The 23847-nt window shown below is 64.2% G+C and overlaps 3 protein-coding genes across 3 annotated transcripts; all 3 read right to left on the reverse strand.

Moving 5' to 3' along the window:
- Positions 1-6142: 6142 nt before the first annotated feature.
- Positions 6143-9752, reverse strand: LOC150010812 (sperm flagella and cilia-associated protein 1-like). The gene is made up of 5 exons (XM_090279452.1): positions 9664-9752; positions 9396-9564; positions 8549-8802; positions 8355-8457; positions 6143-6500 (listed from the first exon to the last, which is right to left on the reverse strand). Exons 1-5 carry the CDS (start codon positions 9750-9752, stop codon positions 6405-6407), a joined length of 711 nt encoding a protein of 236 aa, XP_090135578.1. The 3' UTR covers positions 6143-6404.
- Positions 9752-11346, reverse strand: LOC150010813 (sperm flagella and cilia-associated protein 1-like). Its single transcript, XM_090278809.1, has 2 exons — positions 11138-11346; positions 9752-10617 (listed from the first exon to the last, which is right to left on the reverse strand). The coding sequence occupies exons 1-2, from the start codon at positions 11259-11261 to the stop codon at positions 10268-10270; spliced, it is 474 nt and encodes a 157-aa protein (XP_090134935.1). The 5' UTR covers positions 11262-11346; the 3' UTR covers positions 9752-10267.
- Positions 11347-12348: 1002 nt separating this feature from the next.
- ADAM8 (ADAM metallopeptidase domain 8) lies at positions 12349-22944 on the reverse strand. Its single transcript, XM_090278811.1, has 24 exons — positions 22380-22944; positions 21480-21583; positions 20442-20518; positions 20250-20328; positions 20091-20167; positions 19621-19804; positions 19320-19382; positions 19171-19239; positions 18761-18930; positions 18578-18659; positions 18169-18314; positions 17885-18062; positions 17613-17702; positions 17287-17476; positions 17125-17206; positions 16631-16784; positions 16168-16245; positions 15576-15660; positions 15146-15260; positions 14524-14716; positions 14043-14108; positions 13806-13856; positions 12610-12687; positions 12349-12458 (listed from the first exon to the last, which is right to left on the reverse strand). Exons 1-24 carry the CDS (start codon positions 22444-22446, stop codon positions 12408-12410), a joined length of 2529 nt encoding a protein of 842 aa, XP_090134937.1. The 5' UTR covers positions 22447-22944; the 3' UTR covers positions 12349-12407.
- Between the last annotated feature and the right edge of the window lie 903 nt (positions 22945-23847).

Consider the following 23847-nt stretch of genomic DNA (forward strand, 5'->3'; position numbering starts at 1 on the left):
GGGGAGCCACCCACTGAGTCTCAGGCTGATTGCGAAGCCCCCAGGGGGTGACGGGCCCTGCTTCCTTCTGACTCCTGTTGACCGTGGCTCAGGGGCCAAGAGTCTGCAGGAAGGAAGGAGGCCAGGAGGCCAGAGGTGGCTGAACAGAGGGACAAGGAGACCAAGGGACAGAAAGAGGGCAGCAGGAGAGGGGAGATGCCCCTAGCTCTCCTGAAGCTGAACATGCTGTTTCTTCTGTAACCTCCACTGAGGATGTATTTACTGATTTTAGAGACAGAAGAAGGGGGAGAGAGAGAGAAATATTCATCGGTGGCCTCCCATATGCACCCTGATCAGGAATCGAACCCGCAACCTTTAGGTGCACCGCACGACGCTCCACCAACTGAGCACCCAGCCAGGACTTCCCTTTGTTTTCTCAAACTTCTTTGCCTGATTATAAACTCAGTGCAGCCGGTGATAAAGAACTTTTAAAATCCAGAGATGGGTAAAGGTAAGGACGGGTTTGGGGCCCCAACCTGCCCTCTAGGGTGTCGATGCTTCTCCTGTGTCCCCTCATTGTCCCCTGCCACCTCCTTTCCCTTTGAAGCTGAGGAGCCAAACGGCATGTCCTGGGGTGGGCCTGCCAGTCCCCCAGCAGCCGGAGGGAGGGACAGGCCCCGCCATCAGTGTTTCCTGAAGGCCCGGTGATGACACATAGGTCCTGTGGAGCTGGTCACAGGGACGAGGTGGCTGTGGGGCCTGGGCACTCAGTGAGGGGTTCCAGTCCCAGCCAGCCACCTGGCTGTGGCCCCCAGAACCCTCCCCTCAGAGTCTGAGCCCTCTTGCACGCCTGTTCTGTGGATCTGCGAGGTGAGGGACGGACCCCGGGCCAGCTCCAGCCCCAGAGCACTGAGAGCAGGCAGGCGCTGGAGCCCCTCACTGCCACACCACTCCCCTGCACGCCCAACACTGGGCCACACGGCCTGGCTGCACCCGTCCAGGGACCAGGCTCAACCTTCCCAGGAGCCGCGTGGAGCAGGAGGGCTGGGTTGGAATGAGGATGGTCCTACTGAGCAGACACCAGGGCCCGGTTCCAGAAGGCCAGGGGAGGGACAGGGCTCCAGCTCCTCTGAGGTCCTGCCCATCATTCCTGGGTTCTCCAGGTAGACCCCCATCCCCAGAAACTTGGTCGGCCTCTGGGGCCAGACCCAGCCCAACCTCGGGCACAGTGAACAACCTCGGACCCCTAGAACATGGGAGACACCAAGCCCAGGCCTCCCTTTGCCTATGAGACAGAGTATCCTTGTGGCCCTGGGAGACATGCATGGCACGGAGCTGCAGCGGAGAGTGATAAGGGGTGGCCTTCAGAACTCCACACTCCCTCCCTGCTCCAAGCTAAGGTGGGGGGGCTCCCACAGCTGTCCGCTAGCTCAGGCTGCAACTGCCAGCCCTCGGCGGGAGGCAGCCTGCCACTGACCCTCGGTGGACTCTCCAGGCCTGTGCCCCGAGGGTCCCCACCCATCCGTGGCCTCTACACTGACTCCAGGGTGCTCTCCACCCCAAGGGGCAAGACAGGCAGGGTCACAGGCCCCCCACAGCAGCAGCCGGAGCCGGGACTGCAGCTCTCCAGGGCTGTGCTGTGCAGGCCTCCCCTGGCCTCAGCTGCCCCACCTGCCCAGGCAGGCTCTGACGACGGCCTACCCCTCTGGAGCCTGAGGTGAAGCATATGTCTGCCCTGTGACCCGGCAGTTCCACTCCCAGGTGTCTCCCCAAGAGCAGAGCATTGGCCCCAGATGGATGGGACAGGAGTGTCCTCAGGCCAGACTACTCCCCAAGGCCCACCCTCAGAGAAGTGGGTGTCAGTCCAGCTGACCGGTCAGCCCCCATGGAGCACAGCTCAGCATCGAAGACGGCACATTCACAATAAGTATCGTTTATGTGAAACTGGAGTTTCACTGGGTGTCCTGAGTTTTTATTTTTGTTAAATCTGGACAGGACTTGGGCTCGAGCTGGTGAAGTGACAGGAAACCAGGCACGGATGGAGTCTGTGGCCCAGGAGAAAGGAGAGGGGGCAGTCAGAGGTCCCTGTGCGCCCGGGGCCACCTGGACACGGCTTCTGCGCAGGAGTCTGAGCTGAGGGTGCAGGGGCCTGAGCTGGGGTGTCGCTGGAGGGCAGTACAGCTAGCACAACCGGGGTCAGAGGCACCTGTGGCCCTGGGCAGCCATGGGAAACCCCCGTGCGTGTTGGCTTGTCCAGGGGGTCGGGTGCAGGGGAGGCTGGGAGGAAGACAGGGAGTTAACCCTGAGCCTGGAGGCCCTGCTCTGCGTCAGAGCTTCAAGGCTGGTGGTTGACTCCCTCCCTCTGGGGGAGATAATCCTTTGTCTTCTTGATATTTTCGTTCTCTCTCTCTGGTGTGTCAGAAACACCCACCCAGCCCTGGGAACTGTCCTCTGCCCTTCAAGGCCACAGTGCAGACAGCCGTCCCCAGGGCCCCCCTGACCTTTCCAGGCCCCCCCACCCCACCAAGGAAGGGCTGCAGCCACATCGTCTGGGCAGCGGACCAGCCCCGGCCCTGGCCATTGGGAAGCCTCTCTGAGCACCCGGCCTGGAGGCCAGGCCACTGGCTTGCCACACAGGCGTGCACGCACGCGCACCCTCACACGCGCACCCTCACACGTACACAAACACGCGCACCCTCACACGTGCACCCTCACACGTGCACAAACATGTGCACCCTCACACGTGCACCCTCACACGTGCACTCACACGTGCACAAACACGTGAACCCTCACGCTCGCACGTGCGCTAACACGTGCACCCTCACACGTGCACACACGTGCACACACGCACGCTCACACGTGCACTCACGCACAGACAGGTGCACACACACGTGCACACTCATGCTCAGCTGCCCCCTCCCACCCACTCCCCCTGGGGTCCCAGCACCAGGCTCAAGCCAGATCCCCAGCTCCTGGCCTTGGCCCCACACACACATCAGGGGCCAGGATTCTCTTTCCCATTTAGGAGAGGGGGGGCTCCCAGATTTGGGGAGGGACATGTCACCTTCAGGCTTCCCCCAGTCATAGCTGCTGCTGCCACACCGGGCCCTGCCACACAGTCCCCTGAGGGCGCTGTCTAGCTGACCCATGGGGGTCCTCTTCCTTGGCCCTCCAGAGAGTCCACAGTGGCTGCAGGCCAGCCCCCACTTCCTGGCAGTGGCCCGAGGATGAATTATGGGCAGGGAATGCTAGAAGACGGACTCAGCCTGAGACCAGCCGGTCCTGTCCCTGACAGCACTGGCCGGGCCTGCGGGCCCCATGTCCTGACTCTCCCACTTTGCCGAAGAGGAAGCCAGGGCCCAGGTCAGCAGGGTGATCTCATTTCCCAGGAAAAAGGGCCAGCCAGGGTCAGAACAAACATCCTCCTGGCACGAGGCCCCTCCGAGGACACCCTTCCCTACTGTCCTAGTGTTCAGAGATGCTGCCTCGCCTGGCCCCCACTCGGCGGCCCACATGAGCTCACTGCCCCTGAGCAGGGACAGGGGGAGGGGGAGGCTACGAAGGCTCGGTGGACCCAGGATCTGGGGGAGGGGCAGGGGCTGGGGCGGGCGTCCCAGCTGCCAGGGCTGACAGCACTGGGTCACAAAGAACAGCACAGGCAGGGCCACCGCATGTCCAGCTGGAGGGTCTGTGTGGGGACCACGGGCAGCGGGGACGAGTGTGAGCATGCATGTGTGTGGAGGGGCCTGGGGCCTGGACGGTGCCTGGGTGGGGTGAGCTGGCAGGGGTGGGGTGGTGCAGGAGCCCCGAGGCCGCTGAGCCTGGAACGGGGGTGAGCGGAGCTTTTCTCTCCCTCCCTCCCCCACGGGACGTGGGGTCATGCCAGGCGGTGCCAACACTTGTCGAGGCTCAGGAGCAGACAGAGCGCCTGGCCTGGCCTGCTGTGACTGGGGATGGGGGCAGAGGGGCGGGTGTGGGTGGGGTCATACCCTCCCCGAGAGGCTGGTGAACCCCGTTAGCCATTCAGTTTTCCGTCCACCTGTTTCCTGGCAGCATTTCACCCACTGTCCCTGCTGTGATGGGGCCGGGGCTCTGCTGGGCACATGCAGTCTAAGGCGCTCGGCCCCGCAGCTGCTCAGGCCTGCTGGTCGCTAAAGCTCCGGGTGGTGCCTGTTTTGAAAAAGGCATGATGTCTACACTGGCCACGTGGGGTCACCCTGGGGCCAGCTTGTCGGCTCTGCGGGCCCCAGCCAGGTATTAGCCGCAGCCCTGTGGGCACTTCTGTTCCGCATTTCTCAAATGAGGAAGTGGGTTGTTTTCCCGGAGCCCAGGCTTCCGCCAGACCCTGGGGGCAGGGTGGGGGCAGGAGGCTGATGTCCGCAGGCCTGGCTTGGGGCAGGCGCATTTCTGATCGCAGCCCATGTCCACACCCGTGTGCGCCCTCCCGTCTCCTTCAAACGTTGTTCAATCGCAAAGCATCTCAGACGTGCAGAAAGACCGGCCTCCCCTCTGAAGACCTCCCCCCGCACGCTGTCTGCACTGCGGGGCATGCGGAGGTGGCACTTTCTGCCACTTGTCAGTTCCACCAGCTGCAGGCCAGTCCCTGCTGGACCCCAGGCGGGAGAGGGGACTCCTTTGTTCTGCTGGGACTATGTTAGCGTGGGTTTGAGACGAATCAGATGCCTTTCCAAAAACAAAACAACTTCCCAAGCCTTCGAGGACCTTTGATAGGTGTACAGCCCCTCGTTAGATGGACAGGTCTCTGTGATCCAGCACCTCCCCCTCTGCCCCCCAACAACCCGGTACCAGGGTGGGCAAGGAGTTGTTAATCCCCTGGGCCGGCACTGCTGTGACCGCTGGGGTGTGAAGCTGTGACTCGCTGGTGAAGCAAACACACATATGCTCCCCAGCTTTGTTCCCCTTCTTATTAATACTTAGCCAACTGCCTCCTGCCACACAGGCACCTCGGGCTCAGCACCGGCTCCCACCCCACGCTGACTCCCCGGACTCCATCCTCTGTCCCCACCCCAAAGCCCAGCACGAGGGGCCTGGCAGGCAGGCACTGGGTGGGGGGAGGGCGCGTGAGTCCTCCTAGGCCACCAGCCCCAGGGCAGCCTCCCCACCTCCTCCTTGCAGCCCCTCGGCCTCAACCTCTTCTGGAGGCCGCACCCTGAAGAGCACAAAGACAGCAGCCTCAGGTCAGCAACACTCTTGCTTCCACACAGATGTGCATGTGTGTCTGGGACCTGGAGGTACCGTGGAGGCCGCTGTGAGGGTACAAGCTGCCCCCACACGTCCTGGCTCCTGGGCTCCTCCCAGGCAGGCAACCAGGGGGTCTGGAGCTGCCTGGGCCAGGCCCCCCCCAGCCATTTCCTGCCTCACCCCAGCCGCCACAGTGCGTGAGCTGCGGGCCCCCTCCCGCGTCTCTGGGTGGATCTTCCTGCTCCTAACACACGGACCAGTGGGGGCTGCCTGTAGCCCAGATTCCCACAACCAGCGGGCTCTGGACCCCCACCGAAGCTGGCACCCACCCTCTCACCACTGAGGCGGGTTGTAGGCCTCCTGACCCTTGAGTCAATGCTGGGGGAACAGACTGTCTGCTGTTTGCCGAGGGCCCGGGACCCAGTCCTGGGAGCCCCGTGGCTCTGGCCCGGGCCGTGGGGGCAGGGCTGCTGGGTGCTGCGGCGCACGGCAGGCCCTCTGACTCAGGGTGCGTGTGGGCCCAGTGACTCAGGCTGAAACCCTGACGGAGGCCTGCGGTCCGGAGTCTGACGGTGCTTCCCAGGGCCATGTGGCAGGGGGGGCGGAGGTGGGGGGCGGCAATGAGGTAGTGAAAGCTGGGGACAGAACCACGGCTGGGGCGGGCCCCAGCCCCCGACTCTGAGTGTGGGAGCGGCAAGGGAGCCTGCATGCCAGAGAGAGAACCCTCGCCCATCCCCCAGCCAGGCTCGGTGTGTGGGCCAACACGCGGCCGGCACCTCCCGGCCCCCCCTCTGGGCAGAGCCCAAGGCGAGCCCACTCTGACCCCCAGAACCCCAGAGCAAAGCAGGGTGAGCTGTCCATCTCGAGGGATTGCAGCGAGGACCCTGGAGTGGGGGGCCCCGCAGGGCCTGAGGTCTCTTCCCAGTCCCCCCAGCCCTGTAGGCCAAGGGGACCACCCGCAGGACGTCAGGTCGGCAAACACACGGCACTGCCAGCCAGGGGTGGGGGGCATGTTCTGGGTTCACGGACACCATGATGACAAGACCTCTCGAGGCCCAAGTCTTCAGCTCTGCCCAGTGAGGCCCCGCCCCTTGTTCAAGGTGTCCCTCAGCCTGCTGGACAGTGTGCGGCCACAGGTCGAAGGAGCCTGGTTTGGGGCAAGTCCTCATGGGTTCAAGTTCAGGGTCTGGTTGACTCGGGAGCCTTTGTCCCCAGCCTCTCGCTCACTGGGTCTCGTCCTCGCGCCTGGTCAGCTCCCTGAGTCGCAGGTCCTTCAGCTTCACCAGCTGCTCCAGCCGGACCACCTTCATCTGCAAAACCTTCAGGAAGACACGCATCCCTAAGACACTTCAGCGGGACCGGAGCCCCGTCGGCCCGCCAGAGCAGACAGCTGCAGCCCCCCGCTGGAGTGTCCGGCCAGCCCGACTGCAAGGCCACACGGCCAGAGGTCAGACCCAAGGCCGTGAGTGGGACACCCGAGGGAGACAGACTCAGGTGCCGCCGCAGGGGTGACAGCGGGTGCGAGGACAAGGATGGACGGGACTGGCTCCTCCCCCCGTGCTGCCAGTCCCTCCGCAGCCCTGAGCGAGCAGGCTGGCGTGTCTGGCTGACGCTACTGTCACTGCCGATGGACACTGTGCGCCAGGTTTACGTCTAAGAGTTAATAGTCAGAAAACATGAATGCGCAGATGATGTAGAATTGTACACTCGAAACCTATACAATTTTATTGACCAATGTAACCCCAATAAAGTCAATTGAAAAAAGAAAAGGATGGCCCTGGCCAGACAGATCAGTTGGTTAGAGCATCACCCTGGTATGTCAGGTTGCTGGTTCGATCCCTGGGCAGGGCACATACGAGCAGCCACTGAGTGCACAGGTAAATGGAACAACAAACTGATGTTTCTAGTTTCTATCTCTCCCCCAATAAGCCTACAGTTTCATCAGAAAAAAACAAATAGCACGTTTCCATGAAGGAGAACCTGCCCCAGCCTCCTCCGCCAGAGATGGCCCTGGCGCAGCCTCCCCTGGCTGGGAGTACGGACCTGCCCCCATGCCCACAGGTGAGCGACGTAGAAGAGGGCACTGGAGAAAGCTCGTCTGCCCCCACCACCAAGTCCAAAGTGAAGTCAACAGTGTAACAGCCACACTCTGGCTGAGGGCAGAGCACTGCAGCGGGCCAACGTGGGGAGTCGCGGTCTCAACACACACATCCCCCCCGTGAACCCCAGAGGGTGTCAGCCAGTGAGTGGCTGCACACATCCCCCACGTCCTGGCCACAGTCCTCTGGTGCTCTGAGACAGGCAGGGGCAGCCCGAGGCTGCCCACCAGGGAGACTTCCTCCTGGGCCAACAGAGAGGCCACCTGCCACCCCCCACCTGCCCCCCACGCCCAGGCCCTCCACTGCTGCCCCCCACAGCTCCTGGGTATGTCATCCCGTCTGAAACACGCACACCAGAGATAGTCACTGAATGACAGGGAGCATTGCTTTCCCATCTGGGTTTCATAAAATAAATAGTTAAAATCCACTTTGTTGGCACGTGGACCAGGGCCCGGGGCGTGGCCACGGGGGGGCTACGCAAGCCTCACTGAGGCAGCAGCTTCATGTCTCATCACTTCCTTCCTGCTGTCCCTCAGCAAAGGCAAACCACATGGTGACATCACTTCCCACTTTCTCAGGAAAACAGCTCATCGGGACAGCAGCGCCCACCTGGGCACTGCCCAGTTACCAGTTCCTGTGGCCCCTCTGATGCTGAGCTGGCTGCTGTGGCCTGTGCGCCCGCTCCACCCCCGTCTGCGCCGGAGCTGCAGCCTGTGCTCCCACCGGTGGTCCTGTTCTGGCAGCGAGGGTGTCAGGTGTGCGCAGGAGAACCAAGTGTGTGTTCTCAGACCAGGTGTGCACAAGAGAATCAGCCAGGAACCCTCAGAACCAGGCTTGCGCCCTCAGGACTCGGCGTGCACTTTGGGGACTGTCTTCTGCTCCCCGACTTGGCCCCCATGGCCCTGGGCCTGCTGTGCGGCACATCTGGGTGGGGTCTGCAGCCTGGAACATGGGCCCTGGGGTTTGGTAACCAGGGAGACTAGGCTATGAGTTCTTGGGGGGCACTATATGTTTCTGGAGTTTCTGAGTGTGTTTAGGAGATCCCATAGTTTGTTTTCTAAATAATCAGACTACCTTGACCGTCTCCTGCAGGATGGCCAGTGCCTGCTCCTTTTCCTCCAGCAGCTGCTGCACCCCAGGGTCCGGGTGCTCCCAAGGCCCAGATGCCAGGTCCTGACTGAAAAGTAAGCACCTGGCCTTTAGCCTGTCAGCTGGCAGGACAGGGTGGCCGGGGTACAATGGCAGAGGGTTCGAGAGACAGAGCCCACCCTCTGCATGCACAGTGTCCCGACTTCTCTGCGGCCCTCTGACTCTGAAGGGTCTTCACACCAGAGGGCACTGGGGGGCTCGGCAGGCCTGCAAGACAGCAGATACGGCTCACGCCCCACATGAGAGGCGCCCGGCCAGCAGCAGCACACGAGCAGTGCCTCGGGGGCCCGGGGCGGCCTAACGCCACCCTGAGGCTGCCGGGAGGCCTCCAAGAGCTCCCAATTGGAGATGTGCCCACTGAACACCAGCTGCCCTGTGGGGCCCCGGACAGAAGCTGTGGGCTCCCCCTGGGGAGGCCAAAGCCCGGGAGGCGATGGCGTGGGGCTCCCCCCTCAGGCCCCCAGAGCGAGCAGCTGCCCTCCTGGAGGCCTGCCAGCCCCACGGGCCCTGTGTCGCCTGAGCACACCTGCCCTCCCTGGCACACACGCCCGTCTCTGTGGTGCTGCCCCGCACAGGAGGCCGTTTCCCACACCCGGGGGCTTGAATCCTACCGGCATGCGGGGCGGGTGCGAGCCCCACCCACAGCCCTTCCGCATCGGCACTGGAGCCTCCTGCCTCCCGTGAAGATTTCAGAGGCTGGACAGGAGACGCGGCCCAGCAGGGCTCCCACTGGGCAGCATGGCTGGCTTGCCTCCCTGCTCCCCCCAGACAGAAAGCGAAGTGGTGGGTACAGGGGACAGGCCTGTGCAGGCCTGGGAATGGCCGTTGTGAAGGGTGCATTTCCCTGTCCCAGATAGGCTGGGGGTGGGGGCTTCATCACCGCTATTTCCCGGTCTCACCCTCCATCAGCAGATCGCGAGACCACGTCCAAATGTGACAGGGAGTGGGTTCGCAGGTGGTACCTACGGGGGCACCAGCCCCTGCGGCTGCACGGGGTGGGCCCTTGCGGACAGCGCCATCCACCACCTTCTCCCTCAGCGCACACAGGATGGGCTCGATGGCCCCAGGCATGCTGGTCACCACCTTTCGGATGTTGCCCTCTGACACACAGAAGCACAGCTTGGAAAAGACTTTCCTATGGAGGAAGCAGGGGTCGGGGCGCCACCCTCAGAGCAGTGCACCCTGGCTGTCCTCGGATGGGGCGCTGGGACTGCGGCCCCTTCTTGTCCCGCACCTGCAGAGGCCTGGTGGCCACCCATCAGGGTCGCAGAACACTGGGTGCCCTGTGTGGTCAGGCCTGGCGTTTCCAGTCAAGGCTACCATCTCCCTGATAAGTGTCTCGGGGACACTGCACAGCAGAAGCCACCTTCCTGCCTGAGTCACCCTTCGCTCTGAGCAAGTCCTGCTAGTTCACCTCCAGCGCCCAGCTGCCCACAGCCACCACCTCCCCTTGCCTCAACCTCCCCTCACAGCCCCAGACTAGGAGCGAGGTCCTCAGCATGGTCTCCAGGGATGCTTGGTGGCTCCGAGCGCCCTCCCCACCGTGCTCCAACCCCTTGGTTCACCACAGGGACTCGGGGACTCTGCACCCTGCTCCCCAGTACAGCCCCCTTCCCAGGCACAGGTCACCCCACTCCACTGTTCTGCCAGTTGCTCAGGAGCCCTGCCCCACCCTCCACAGCACCCTTCACACCTGACGCGTCTCCTTTATCTGTCTTCCCTCCAGCCCCCCGGCCCCACGAAGGCCAAGGCTGTTCACCGGTGACAAGTGAGAGGGGTGGCCAGTGTGGGCTGGACACACAGTCAGAGGTCAGGACTGATGCCCTAGCAAGAGGGTCTCAAGCCGACCAGTGCTGTCTTCTGGGTGGGGAACTCCCAGGAGCCCCAGGTTGGTGGTGAGAATCCGATGGACAGAAACACGGACACTGACAAGGTGTCAGGGGAAAACCCACAGCAAGGAAACACCCTGAGAACCTGCCCTGGAGATCAGGAGGGGTGGGGGAGCCATGGAGGGAGGGCGCTCCGGGAGCAAGGACTGGGGCTCCCACAAGAAAAGGGGGGAGGCCGAGAGCCTGCCTGTTGAGGGTGCTCCAGTTGCTGAGCTTCTGGTCGGTGTTGCAGGTGGCCACGTAGTTGTGCATGTCCACCAGCCCCGGGCGGAAATGCTTCACAATCTCCGCCAGCATCACTGGGGGTGAGGGTGGGGGACGCAAGGTGAGCTTGCTCCACCCAGCTAGGAGCCCCGTATTTCCTTCCATCATCAGTCTCCATGGCCCCGAGGTGGGTCAGGACAGAGAGCAGAGCCCGAGGGGAGTGATCGCTGGGACCAGGGTGTGGGTGCCCCAGGGGCCGGGCTGTGGGAGCCGGGCTGGAGTCAGAGGTGCTGGAGGGAACCCCGAGTCTGCGCCGCCGGCCCCAGACACAGCCGGGGAGGGGAGCTGCTGAGTAGCGGTGCGGAAAGCACAGCGCGGCCCCGCTCTGCTGCCACCTCCTCCTCCGCCCGGGGCGTCAGTGCCCCCACATTGCCCCCCAGTTTCTCCCGTCCTGCGCATCCCTTCCGGGGCGTCCCTCACGCCCTGCTCTGGGGTTTTCAGCACTCTGCCGGGAGCCTGGGGAGCTGGGACCCTTCGCCAGACACCGGCCCTTGCCTGGCCATCGCGTCCGGCCGGCCACATCCCTCTCCGCCTCAGCGCCGCGCCCGCCCTCACCGCCGTCGCTGAAGTCCCGGGCCAGGTGGCGCTTGGGGCGGCTAAGCGGGAGCCCGTCCAGCCAGGCGTAGAGGCCGCGGAGCGAGCGGGGCGACAGCGGCGGCGTGGCCGTGGCGCCCAGCATGGCTGAGGAGTGACTGTTGAAGCCGTTGCCAGGAGACGGCGCCGGAAGTGGCGGGTGGTCTGGGCCGTTGCCAGGAGACGGCGCCGGAAGTGGCGGGCTGTCTGGGCCGTTGCCAGGAGACGGCGCCGGAAGGGGCCGTTGTTTGGATTGCGGCCGGGAGACCGAGGCGGGGCCGGAAGAGCCAGCGTTCCGTGGGGTCGGCTGAGTCTCACCTGTGGGCAGCGGCTGGGCTCCCGCCAACGCGTTCCCGCGTCAGTGCACCCGGTCTGCTCAATTTGTGGGGGCTTATGGTAACGTGGTAGAGCAAAGAGGGTGTTAAGTGGCCGCCCTCGTACAGGGTACATTTCATTTTATTTTTTTAAAAATGTTAAAAGATTTTATTTATTTTTTAGAGACAGGTGAAGGGAGGGAGAAAGAAAGAAAGGGAGAGAAACATGGGTTGCCTCTCGCATGCCCCCAACCGAGGGCCTGGCCTGCAATCCAGGCACGTGCCCCGACCGGGAACCGAACCGGCAACCTTTGGTTCACAGGCCTGCGCTCTGTTAGCTGAGCCCTACCCGCCAGGGCAACATTTCATTTTAAAGCATTGGACTTGTTTGGCTTGTGCCAAATTCCATCCAATAAAAATCTCTCATTTAGATGCCGATCAATAATTTAATAGTAAAAACAGGATTTTTCTTAAATAACAGGGAAACAGGCTCCGAAGGAGGGGCCTTCCTGGAACATGCGCACGCGTGCGCACGCACGCACACAAGTGGGCACACGCGCGGCCTTCCGCCTGGAGGGGCCTGGAACAGCGGGGAGCCGGCGCCCACAGCAGGCGTGCTCTGCCTGCAGGAGCCTGCGCGCACGGCGGAAGGCGGTGGCCCTTTGGAGACGCACACTGGCTGCTGTAGGTGACCCCTCCTCAGCCCTGTGTGTGGCCCATGTGGGTGAGACCTGAGGAGCAGCTGTGACGCTGGGATGCTGAAGCGTGACCTTGGCCACCAGGAGGTGGCTCTTCTGCTGGGACTTCAGTGGACCCAATCCAGAGGGGCGCCAAGGGCCTGGGCAGAGGCGCTGGCATTGGCTGGCACAGGGAGCTTTGAACACGAACAACTTGCAGGCAGGTGTGCAGATGCCCCCACGGTGCTGTGAGCTCAGCCATCACCTCCTCTGGGCTGGGGGTTTCAGAGCTACCTTTGGGCCAACGACTCCCTCAAAGGAGGAAAAAAGAAACGGTAAAAATCACCTGCTACAAAAAATACAACTGAAGCTTATTTCCTTTTACACTTCTGCCTGCCGAGGGCACGAAGCTCCCCACTACCTGACACTGCCCTGGGCTGGGGGTGGGGGGTGGGGGGCTTACCTCGGTGGGTCCAGGGTTGGCCCCTCCAGCCCTGGGCTTGACTGGTGGCATGGGGGGCATGCAGGTTGGCTTGACCACCTGGGAGGAAGCAGACACAGTGGCGGTGGATGCCCCCTGCTCCAGCTAGGACAGAGCTCTGTCTTCCCGATTCTGCTCTGCTCCACTCAGACCACAGGCTGCTCTGCTGAGCTCTCTGCAGAAAAGTCCCACCCAGCACCATCCTCCCACCCGTGGCCACAGCAGAATGAAACCTGAACCAGCTGGACACGGTCGCCCTCTCCCCAAGGCCCCAACCCCACCCCAACTTTACCAATGAAAAGCTTTTAAACTGCCACAATGTAGGTCTTGGAAGTTCAAAACCAAGGCTTAATGACTAAAACTCGGGACGGAGGTGGAAGGCTGGCCAGGTCTAGCCCAGCCGTGCTCAGCCCTGGCTCACACCCCAGCACCCAGGACTCCTGGGAGGGGCCCAGAGTTTGCAGTGTTTGATAATCCAGAAGGACCCTGCTGAAGAGCCGGCTCCTCACAGCCTCCACCTGGCTATCACCACTTCCTGGCCCAGAAAGCTCTCTGTCCACTTGCCCCCATCTGACCTGTCAAAACCCCTCTTTAGACCATTTCTTGCAACTTTCTGTAAGTCAAAAACTAGTACTGAATAAAAATTAAGAAGGAAAGCAACAGAGAACATCTGCTAGGCGAACATCCCACCAAAGGTCGAGAAGGGAGAGCAATGTGGATCACTTTAAAAAGTAGGAACGGCTGCATCTCAAAGGATCTCCAAGACTTGAGGCCACAGGGAGAAACCCGCGGGAGTCAACATCACCAGTGAGACAGGGGGACACCAGGAGCCCCCACGGACGCTGGGGGGTGGAGCCTGCCTCAGGATGCGGCCACTAGTGAGAAGGCCCCGCCCCCCCGCTCTCCCCATTTGCCAGAAGCAGCTGCGGCAGCCGCATGCTGGGGACTGGCATCGGTACAGGGCCCAGGTGGGCTGTGAGGAGGCCCAGCAACTAGGAGCCGCGGGGCCTAGACCCTGTGATCTGCAGAAGGGACTCCGGGTAACCCCACAGGTGGCCAGGTCGGCAGGGGAGCACCCACCCACTCCTGTGGGATTTGGGTTGCTGGGGGTCTGGCCTGAGGGGGAGCGCACAGGTGCAGGGGGTCTCCTGAGTGGCCAAGTGGCCAAGTGCTCTCACCTGTCTGGGCTTCAGCTCTGGGAGGGGCTTGGTGGGAGGAGCAGGTCGGAGCTGGAGGGAGGAGGAGGAACAATCAGGAGCCCAGGCCCCTGGGCTCATGTCCTTGATGGACCCGCTGATCAGCATTCTGAACTGGCCGCACCCTGGGGTCCCCAGCCTACCAAATCCAGTCCCTGGACCTTCCACCTCCCAGAACCCAATTTTCGCCACCTGGCTGCAGGCCCCACCACTGCTCACCTGCACGGGGGCCTGCTGCGTGTACACGGGAACTGGGAGGGGCGGGCCGGACATGGTGACCGGAGGCTGCAGGAAATGGGGTTGTGAGCCTGGATCTCACAGGGCCGTGCCTCCAGGGGCTCCACCCCATCCCCCAATCCAACCCCCCAACCCCAGCTCAGGACTGGATGTCTCTGCCCCTCCCAGAGGGAGAATAAAGCTCTGCCCCGCCGCCGGTAGGGCCCACAGCCTGCTCATGGCCTGCACGGTCCCTTCTCCCTCAGCCGTGGGAGCAGCAGAGGGCGTAGTCTGGGCCTCAAAACTGTCCTCAGTCCCTGCAGAGGCCTCAAGCCTCAGATTCAAGTTCAATTCCCAACCACGTGGAAGCTCAGATCACATGTGCTAAAGCCTCCTTCCTGCCTCCCAACAGGGTGCTTGGGGCAGCTGCTCTGGGGCCCTGGCTCCAGGGGTTTGGTGGCCCGGGGAGCCAGTGGGTGCTTACAGCAGGGGGTGGCCGCTTAGAAGGCACTGCGGAGGCTGGAGGCCTGCGTGGCTGGCCTGGGGTAGCACGTGTGGTAGGGACCGGCTCCAGGGGGTCCACGGTGGGAGCTGCAGCTCTGCCCTTCGCTGGCCCTCTGCCCCCCTCATGGAACACAGGGTTAGAGAGCCCCATGGTAGTCTTGGGTGCCACGTTCCTGCCGAGAAGGTGAGATGGGTCAGTGCATTTGGGCTCAGGGTCGGACCCAGAGACTTGGGGTCCCTGAGAATGGGGTCCCCCGGCCAGGCCGGGGCACCACAGAACTACAGTGCCCGCCACCCAGCACATGGCGTTCAGAATAAACAGCCCTGCACTCGTGCTGTGGCCGGCAGGCACGGGGTCCAGATTCTCACGGTAGGCAGCCGGCAAGTGGGTGGTGGGGTCATCCCCAGAGAGCTGACGCCCCCCAGGGCTTCCCACATCACCCACCTGCCACCGAACTCGTCACCTGCCCACAGCCCAGCGAGAGGCCCCTGAGGACCCGCTGCAGGTTCCCCCTCCAGAAGCAGCGGCTGTTGCCCAACAGCGTGAGGAGGGAGGTGCTTGTTGCAGACACAGACATTTCGCAACCCCAGGGCACCCTCACCTCCGCCGGATGCGGTTCCCGGCCTTGCGGTAGATGACCGCACCTGCCAGCATGAGGGCCAGGGCCACCAGGAGCAGCACAGGCACCAGCACGGCCACCAGGAGGTTTCCGGATGCTGCGGGGCACACAAGGCCAGGTGTCAACAGGGCAGTAGGACTGAGAGGGCAGTGGGGCCCCCTCCTGGGGCCCCTCCCAAGCAGCTGAGCGCCCATCTGAAGACCCTTGTCCTGTGGGGCCACGGTGGGGTCACAGGCTCCTGGGCCTGACCCTAACCCTATGGGGTCAGGATGCTTGGGACTGCAAGTCCGAATCTTTAAATTAATGAGGCCCCAGTGGTTTGGGGGCACACGGCTTCCTTCTCACACCCAGGTGGCCCCACCGGACCCCATCAGGCCATATGGGCGTGAAGGCCCTAGGGAGTTAGCCCTACCTGTATGCACGCTTGCCAGCAGCTCTGCGCAGTGGGGTGGGGCCCAGCCTGGGTGGCAGTGGCACGTCCCCTTGTGGTTGCACACCTGGGGATAGCCAGGTGTCAGGAGTGGGCCCTCCGAGTGTCCCTGTGCTGCAGCGCCCAGTGCCCACAGAGGCCCCAGGCCTGTGAGGGACTCTGTCATGACCCCAGTGATAGGGACAGGTTCATGCGTCCAGGTGTGCAGGGCTGACACGTGCTGACAGCAGCAGCCCTCACCGGGGACCACATACCAGAGGGCCAAGCACGGGCGTGACCCCCACCCTCTGCAGGCCGGGAGCTCCAGCCCCTTTTTTCAAGCTCTTGGGGGTCTGATGTCTGTCCCCTACATCACAGATGGTCACTAAGAGCTAAGCACTCCCTCCCATCTCAGAGCAGAGCAGCCCCAGCCTACACACCCGTAGGTACCATGGCCACCTGGGCCTTGGAGGCCCACACAGGTCTCATGTGGGGCCCGCCGATCACCCCCCAGCTCTAGGTCCCTGCCCTCTGCCCGCCTGGGCTCGTCCTGGGCACGGCCTACAAGTCTCCCTCACCCCAAAGGTCCACGTACCCCATGGCCGTTGCACTGGCCAGAGCAGTTTCTGGATCTATAAACTTGGAGGTCCTGGCACAGCCCTTTCCAGCAAACCTGGAGGGTGGAGGGGTCTCATCAGGCAGCAGTCTCAACCCCCGTCGCCCCTCTCCCCCCGGCAGCCAAAGCAGACTGAAACCTGTAGGGGAGCTTCCAGGGGGGCCGCCGTGGCCACCACAGCCAGGATGGCTTTGTCTGCAGCCCACTGCTGCCACCAAGGCCACAGAGGACCGGGCCCAGCTGTCCCCTGGGGGGCCTTACAGATAGAAAGGTCTTCATGTTAACTGAGAACAGGCTTTCCTGGCGCCTCTGTGTGCACCACCTGAGTTCCTACTGAGAACACAAGAGTCTGTCCACACAGCCCTCCAGCCCTGCTTTGGACCACATGAGCTCACGTCTGGGACTACAGGGGGCGTGTGCAGCCTCGTGTCTGGCCACTCACCCTCTTGTCACCGCACTCGGTGCCTTCAGGCACTCGCTCGTACCCAGAGCCGCTGTCCAGGCCAAGAGCCTGGCAAGCACCTGAGGAGACGGTGCAGGAGGTGCGCCCTGGGGGCTGCTGCCCCCCCTTACAGAACAGGATGTCACACTTGGCCCTGTGGATGGAGGGACTCGCTGTAGTGCCAGCTCTGCTGGGTCTTATGCTCCCTGCACGCTGGCGTACACGGGGCGACCCAGGGGACTGCCAGGACAGGAGGCCTAGGACTCCGGGGCGGGCATGGGGTTCACTGATGGGGCATGCACACACCCAGACACAGTGACCCACCCTCCCTCCCACGAGGGCAGCACAGTCAGGCCTGGGGGTCCAGGAAGGCAGGGTGGGCCCCAGCAGACCTGACTCAGGCCCCTACTCCTCTGTGCAGAGGACTTTCTTGGGCCACCCCCCTCATGGGGACGTCGCAGGAGCCGGGCAGTCGGGCTCGGCCGGGTGCTCACCTCTCAGAGCCCAGGCGGATGATGTTCATGCAGTCCGGTGACACGCTGTAGGTGTGGCACTTGTCCTCAGCGGCCCAGGTGCCTGCGGGCAGCAGCATGTCAGGCCTCCCGCCCGGGGCAGGAGCCACCCCCGGCCCGCGGGTCACCTGCCACCCGCCTCACCTGGCCCCCACAGGTCCCGGCACCTCTGGGCCCGCGTGGGGCAGGCCCCGTTGTAGCAGTAGCCCCCCTGGCAGGGCGTGCCGTTCTCCTGGAAGGCGTCTTCTGGGCAGGCCGGCTGGCGGCCGTCACAGTGCTCTTCCAGGTCACAGGCGTCCTTCTGGGGTCGGCACAGTTGGCCAGCCGGCGTCACCTGGCCAGCAGAGGAAGGTCATTGAGGCAGTGGCAGGCGCCTGCTGCTGTCCCTGCCAGGCCCAGGGCCCATCCCTCCCTACCCCACAGACCTCGGGGCGCAGCTGGGCTGGGGGTGGGGCCCGGGCCATGCTCACCCTGCAGTTGTGGCAGCAAGCACCGTGGGCACACTGGGCCCCCTGGGCCAGCTGGCAGGTGGTGGCGTTGCAGCAGTGGTTCTGACAGTCCTGGGGGGTGGGGCAGTGCTGAGGGCCTGAACACCGGGCCCCCTCCCCCACGGCCACCCTCGTTGAGCCGGGGCCACCCCAGGGATCCCCTGTGGGCGCCGAGGGCAGGAGTGTGTCCTGACAGTGGCTGTGGGCGTGCAGGGCACCAGCGGGCGGGGATGGGGCGGTGCAGGGCCCGGTACCTGGGGCTGGCCGCAGTCACACTGTTCCCCGCGCTCCACAAACCCGTTCCCACACATGGGGCCGCCCACCAGGCGGGTGGGGTCCGGGGCGTTGGCCAGGCAAGTGGTCCAGGGCTTCTCCAAGAACGTCCCCAGGTCAGCCTGGCTGCACTGGCTGAACATTCTGGGGTACGGGGAGCTGAGGGAATGGGCATCTCTCAGGGGGCGGCGGGTGGTGGGCAGGCCCGCTGCACCCCAGGACACCGTGCTCGGCAGGAGCCTTCCATCAGGGGCGCTGGCCTCACCTGATGCTGGCCGCCATGACACACTTGGCACTGCCATGCGCTGGGCAGTAGCAGCCGGGCACGTTCTCATCATGGTCCATGCCCAGGTTGTGACCCATCTCGTGGGCCATGGTGCACGCCACGCCGATGGGGTTCATGCTGTGGTCCTGCTCCCAGAGACAGTGCTGAGCAGGGCCACCCACTGGGCCCGGCCACCCTCCTACCGGCCCTGCTGCCCCAAGCACGGGTGGCCTCACTTCCCACCAGCACTTCTTCAAACATAAAAGCATCCTCCCAAAGAGGCAGCCAGTCAGGGATTCACGGGGACAGCTTGGGAAACAGCAGGCGGGCCTGGGTCCTGTGGCCTCCCCCATAGGTGTCCCTCCGCCATCACTTAGCCTGGCTCCCTACCCAGCCCAAACCTCCGCACCTGGTTCACAGCCCCTGAGCTCCGGGAGCACATGGTGGACACCTTGGCTAGCCCCACGGTGACACCAGCGAAGTCGACCCCGCTGGAAACAAGAGCAGTGTGTGCAGGCGGACACTCCAGGAACACTGCGCTCCTGAGGCTCCTCGACCCCGCGGCCCTTCCCGGCCCCCGCTGCCCACTCACGTGATGAGCTGTGCGTTGTCATGAGCATGCCGCCCCACCAGGTGCTGCTTCCGCCAGGCCAGGAAGTTGTCCAGCGTGGTGCTGGCATCGGAGCTGACCTCAATCTTGTCCCTGCCATTCCAGATGTCCAGGCCCACAAGGACCACGCGGAACCCGAGCTCCTGATAAAGCTGCCGGAGAATGGGACCCATGAGTCAGGCTCCAGGACAGCGACACCAGGCACCCACCCAGAGTGGCCAGGCCCAGGTGCAGAGACGCGTCCGCTGGGTACACCCTCCACCTCGACAGCCAGGGCTTCTGTCAGGCTAGGTGACACCTGGTCTGGAATGGACCTGTGCTGCTTGGAGCCTGTGCTGCTGCGAGTCCCGGCAGCCCTTGCTGGGGGTTCCCCAGGGTGACACGGCACCTACCTTGTCCACATGGTTCACCACTTCCAGCACCCGCTTGCGCACAGCCTCTCTGCTCCCCAGCTGCTGGACCTGGGGGACAGCCGACCCTCAGCCAGCGCCTATGGGTGCCCCCTCCCACCCCCGCCACCCGCCCCACCCGCCCAGGGCACCTCTGCGCTGTCCGTGACCACATACAGCTCCACATAGCGGGTCTCTTGGGGCCGAGGCTGGTTCTGTGAAACGGCAATGAGAGGCCGGTCAGCGGCCCCCGCCACAGCCCTCGGGACCGCAGCCCGGTCTCCACACCGACCACCTCCCGGGCCCCTGCTCTGTGTGGGGGGCCTGTCTGGGAGGTGCCAGCCGCCTCTGCAGCTGCTGGGCAGTCAGGCCCAGGGGCCATGGCGACGGCGGGCAGCTGCCTCACTTCGCTGGGCGCACAGGGAGCGGGAGGGGAGCTGGGCGGGGCCTCACCCGGGGCCTGAAGGCTGCCAAGGTCCTCGGGCCCAGGACGCCCTCCAGGCTGGTGTTGCTGACCCCGCAGGTGCCCGCCTCCTGCCGCAGGTGCCGGGCCTCATAGAGCGCGTGCTGCCCCTCTTCCCCTCCTCCCCCAAGGGGCTCGATCAGGTGGATGGCTGCGCCCGCCTGGAAGAAGCCCCTGTGGGGAGAGGGCAGCAGGCAGCTCGGTCAGTGCCCGCCCCTGCATGCCGCCCAGGGAGGGACAGAGGACCTGGGAGGACAGGAGGCCCTGCTCTGCTCTGGAACATTCTGGGGACACTGTCCAGGGCCCGTGGGAGACTCATGCATCAGGAACCTGTAACTTGTAAAAGGAGCCTTGACACCCACGTGCGGAAAGCTGTCCCTAAGCCTGGCCCTCTCCTCTGGGCCTCTGTTTGCTCCTCTGGAAGGTGCAGGGTGTGCTGGACCCTGACCTCCCAACCCACCTGAGACCGTCACAGGTGCTGAGACTGGCAGCAGAGAGCGGGTGCCCCTCCACGTGGCCCTGGTAGAAGCAGTGGTCCTGTGGAAGGCAGGCATGAGATCTCTGCCGGTCCCACTCCCGGGGCCCCACTGACACCTTGGGAGGGCTGCCCAGGCAGTACCTGCTTCTGCAGCGGCTCGGTCACCTCGGAGCCATTGGCAGCCACGTAGGTCTCCATGTATCTCGAGCCCACCAGGTCCCTAGAAGAGAACCACTGTGGGGCCGGGGCCCACCTGCCTCCCCCCTCGTAGAGACTCCAGGGAGCTCGATGCCGGGACATCTGCGCTGGGGGCAGGCCCGGGCCCCTGCTCACCTGTTTTTCCGCAGGTGCAGGGTGAAGGTCTGCCCTTGGGCCCCGAGGGCATAACTCACGCTCTCCGGGTACAGGCCCTGAGCCCGGAAAACAGAAGGGTCCAGGGTGAGGGGTCTGCCCAGTCTGTGCCCCCCACAAGCCCGGGGTGAGCTCAGCGACAGGCTGCAGCCCAGGCCAGGCCCCCAGCCCAAAAGCCCCTTGGAGGACCCTGGAGCAGCTCAGCATCAGGAGCGTAGAGGATGCTGGGCCGGGTCGGATGGGCTGTACTGTGGGGGTCCTGGACAGGCCTCAGGCCTCAGTTTCCCCACCTGTCCACACGAGGACAACAACGACGCCCCTTCCCCAGGAAGCGAGGGGGGGGGGGATGTAGCCCAGCAGGAAACAAAGGAGGCGGGGGTGGGGGTGGGGAAGCCCCTCCAGCCCCAGGGGTCTGCCCCTCAGGAGGTCCCACCCTTCCTGGCCCTTGCCAGACACCTTGTGCACCTTGCCCTCAGAGTGGGGGGAGGGTCCAGGGGCTCAGGGCTCTTCCTGGGCACCGAGATCAGGACACACAGGCAGGCACACTCACACACACACACACATATTCTCTCTCTCTCTCTCTCTCCCTCTCTCTCTCTCTCACACACACACACACACACACGCATGGCCCAGGAATGACCCAGGCAGCTCTGGGGAATCCCGGCCCAGCCCGCAAAGCCCCAGGAAAGGTGTGTCACTCCAGCCATGCAACGCCACAGGCCACCAGGGAGTGCCCCACCCCTCCAGTCCAAGGAGGAACTTGACTTATCACTGCTGAGTGAAACTGGGGAGTGGCCTGGGCCTGCGGGGCTCCTGGAAGGAGCCGCCACCCCAGGGCCTGGCAGAGCAGCCCACAGGGAGAGGCCGGATGCAGGAAGGTGAGGCCTTGGGGAGGGAAGCCAGACCAGGGCAGAGAGCTCAGGTGGGTAGGGAGCGCCTCAGGGGTCTGCCCCAAAGCCCAGAAGCCCACCTGACTCTCCCCACACACCACCCCTAGGCCACTTCCGGGCCAAGACTCACCAGGCTGGAGGGCAGGGCGCGGCGGACGCGGGGTCCTGGCAGGCGCTGGGGCCACACCACCTCGTACTGCTCCACGTGGGGTAAGGGGGTGCTGGAGGCGACCACTGTGGGAGAGAGAGGTCAGCAGCTGTGTAGACACCTAGCCCCTGTGCTCGAGGCCCCTTCCCAGGTGAAACAGGGGAGGGTCTGGCGTTAAAAAGACAACAGAACCCCCACCCCAGGCCGCTCCCAGACAGCCCCTTCTCCTCCCAGGACTGAGGATGCACACAGGCCCTGGGGGCAGAGACTGCCCACCCTACACTTCCCACCTGGGAAACAGACCTGCCTCCCTGACATGGAGAGCACCCCTCCCCCCCCAGCCGAAGGACAAGACAGCAGGGCAGGCCCGGTTGAGGTTGCTGGATGGAGAGCAGCCGCCCAAAGACCTTGCTCTCCCTCGTCCAAGGTGTCAATGGATGTGTCTCTGTGACCATTACCTTGTAAAACTCCAGGAGTTAGAGGCCCTGGGCCCGCAGCCCTGCCTGCCCCCTGGCAGCTCTCTTGGCCGCCTCCAGCGTGGGGCTGGGACACCTCGGAGCCAGCGTCGGGGCAGGGCCGGCAGCACACCTGGTCCTCCCCATGGGGCCAGACAGCCCCCCTCAGCCCCAGGGCACTGCTCCTCAGTCCTTCCCTGCCGGGCTGGGGGTCCCAGAAGGAGTGGACAGTCACCCCAAGCCCCGAGGAGGACCCGCCTTGTCCCGGCCCCAGGCACTGCTCTCCCTCGGTTCCTCCTGAAGGTCAGTCTGTCCACCTCCCAGAGTCCCCCTGCTGAATGACCAACCCACCCGGGACCAACAGGGGAGGCCCGGTGACCAGCCCTCCCGGGACAGCCGCTCCCTCACACCCCCACCCTGTACTCACCCTGCAGCCACAGTGTGCCAAGCAGCCAGAGCCGGAGGTGGCTCACGGCCCGGGGGTCCAGGAGCATGGATGGGGGCCTCGGGGTCTCTGGAGGGGGATCAGGGGACGGGGAGGGGGTGGGGTGCAGGTGGGGGTCTGGGGGTCTGGGGTCCGAGGGCTTGGACAGGAACCCTGGGACCAGGGTGTATGAGCAGGACCTGGGGACCCAGAGGCTGAGAGAGGGGTGTGTGCAGCTCCGTGCGAGGATGCGTCTGGTCCCAGCGCTGGGCTGAGGCTCCTTCCCGGCCCCGCCCTGCCCCAGTCCTCACCCACTACTGCTCGCTGGGGGCGGGGTTTGAGGCACCTTGGGGAGGGTGCCCTGCCCCTCCTTCAAGTCCCTCCTGCCCTGTTGCTCTTCAGTGTTCCTGTGGCTACTTCTGGTCCCCTGGGGCCCCTGTGCTGTGCCGCTGCCCAGCACACAGAAAGGCTTCACAAGTGAGGACCGCATTAAGGCGGGGGAAGTGAACGGGCTAATCTGAGCCCTTTCCGTCAAGGCTGGGCCTTAGTGGGGGAAGTGACTTGTGAAAGGCTGTCTGGAGGGAAGGGGGTCAGAAGGTGGGGATGCCCTGACTTCCTGGGGAGCAGAAGGCTCCTGCACGGTACCCGGGAAATCCACCCAGGCCCTGGTCCTGCTCCTCGGGGAGGGAGCACCTGGGGCTCCAGCCCACCTTGCCTTCACAGACTCCACTCTGCGTAGAGGCCGCCTCCCAGTGGGCTTGTCCATGGAGCCGTCCCAGGACGACTCTGGAGGGCCTGCTCTCCCTGTCCTGCCAGGTGGGTCCCCCCAGGCTAACCTGATGCTGACTGCTCCAGGTGGGTCCGCGCCCTGGGAAGCCCGGCCTGCACTGAGCCCAGTGGGGTTGCCCCACATTCCAGACATGCTCCCTGGGATGCTGAGGTGACAGGCTGTGGTGTCCACAGGTGGTTCCAGGTCAGAGGTCAGGGTTCAGCAGGCCATTATTTCCCAGGAGGGTGGAAGACGGGGTGCCTCAGGCGGAGGCGACAGGCCCTGACCACAGCAGGGGTGCGGGTGCGGCGACGGGGCCTGGACCCGGGGCTCCAGGGAGGCACCAGGGAGGCCGGTGCTGCCCGTGTTCCGGGCCCTGAGCTCACCCACCACTTTGTTGTAAGTGCCATGTGGACCCCACGTCCTCCGTCAGTGTTACTTCTGTTCCTCAGTCCCAAGTCCCAAGTTGTCTGACAGCAGAAACCGAAAGGCAGTGTGTCCTGTGCAGGTGCTGCGTCGCCGTCCGGTCCCACAGCAAGCTGACCGCCCTGTGCACTGCTCACCCACGGGGACTTCACATTAGCAGCCAGGACCCACGTGGGCCCAGAGCCCACCTACCACACAGGAACCCCCACCCAGCCCTCAGGACACACCCAACTGGTCCCCACCCGCCAGTGACAGGTGCTGCTGGAGGCATCACCA

The sequence above is a fragment of the Furipterus horrens genome, unplaced genomic scaffold, assembly GCF_987537825.1.
Source record: "Furipterus horrens unplaced genomic scaffold, mFurHor1.1.pri manual_scaffold_5, whole genome shotgun sequence".
Classification (NCBI taxonomy): Eukaryota; Metazoa; Chordata; class Mammalia; order Chiroptera; family Furipteridae; genus Furipterus; species Furipterus horrens.

What these genes read in the sequence shown, in the direction of transcription:
- LOC150010813 (XM_090278809.1), bottom strand. Translation starts at nt 11,261, where the DNA reads ATGCTGGGCGCCACGGCCACGCCGCCGCTGTCGCCCCGCTCGCTCCGC. An exon ending in CCGGGACTTCAGCGACGGCG is followed by an intron (nt 10,618 to 11,137) that starts GTGAGGGCGGGC and finishes CCTCACCCCCAG; the next exon opens with TGATGCTGGCGGAGATTGTG.
- LOC150010812 (XM_090279452.1), bottom strand. Translation starts at nt 9,752, where the DNA reads ATGGTAGCCTTGACTGGAAACGCCAGGCCTGACCACACAGGGCACCCA. An exon ending in GGACACTGTGCATGCAGAGG is followed by an intron (nt 8,458 to 8,548) that starts GTGGGCTCTGTC and finishes CTTACTTTTCAG; the next exon opens with TCAGGACCTGGCATCTGGGC. An exon ending in TCCTGCAGGAGACGGTCAAG is followed by an intron (nt 6,501 to 8,354) that starts GTAGTCTGATTA and finishes GTCTTCCTGAAG; the next exon opens with GTTTTGCAGATGAAGGTGGT.
- ADAM8 (XM_090278811.1), bottom strand. Translation starts at nt 22,446, where the DNA reads ATGCTCCTGGACCCCCGGGCCGTGAGCCACCTCCGGCTCTGGCTGCTT. An exon ending in CCGGGACCTGTGGGGGCCAG is followed by an intron (nt 17,207 to 17,286) that starts GTGAGGCGGGTG and finishes TGCTGCCCGCAG; the next exon opens with GCACCTGGGCCGCTGAGGAC. An exon ending in CGCAGCAGGCCCCCGTGCAG is followed by an intron (nt 13,857 to 14,042) that starts GTGAGCAGTGGT and finishes TCCTCCCTCCAG; the next exon opens with CTCCGACCTGCTCCTCCCAC.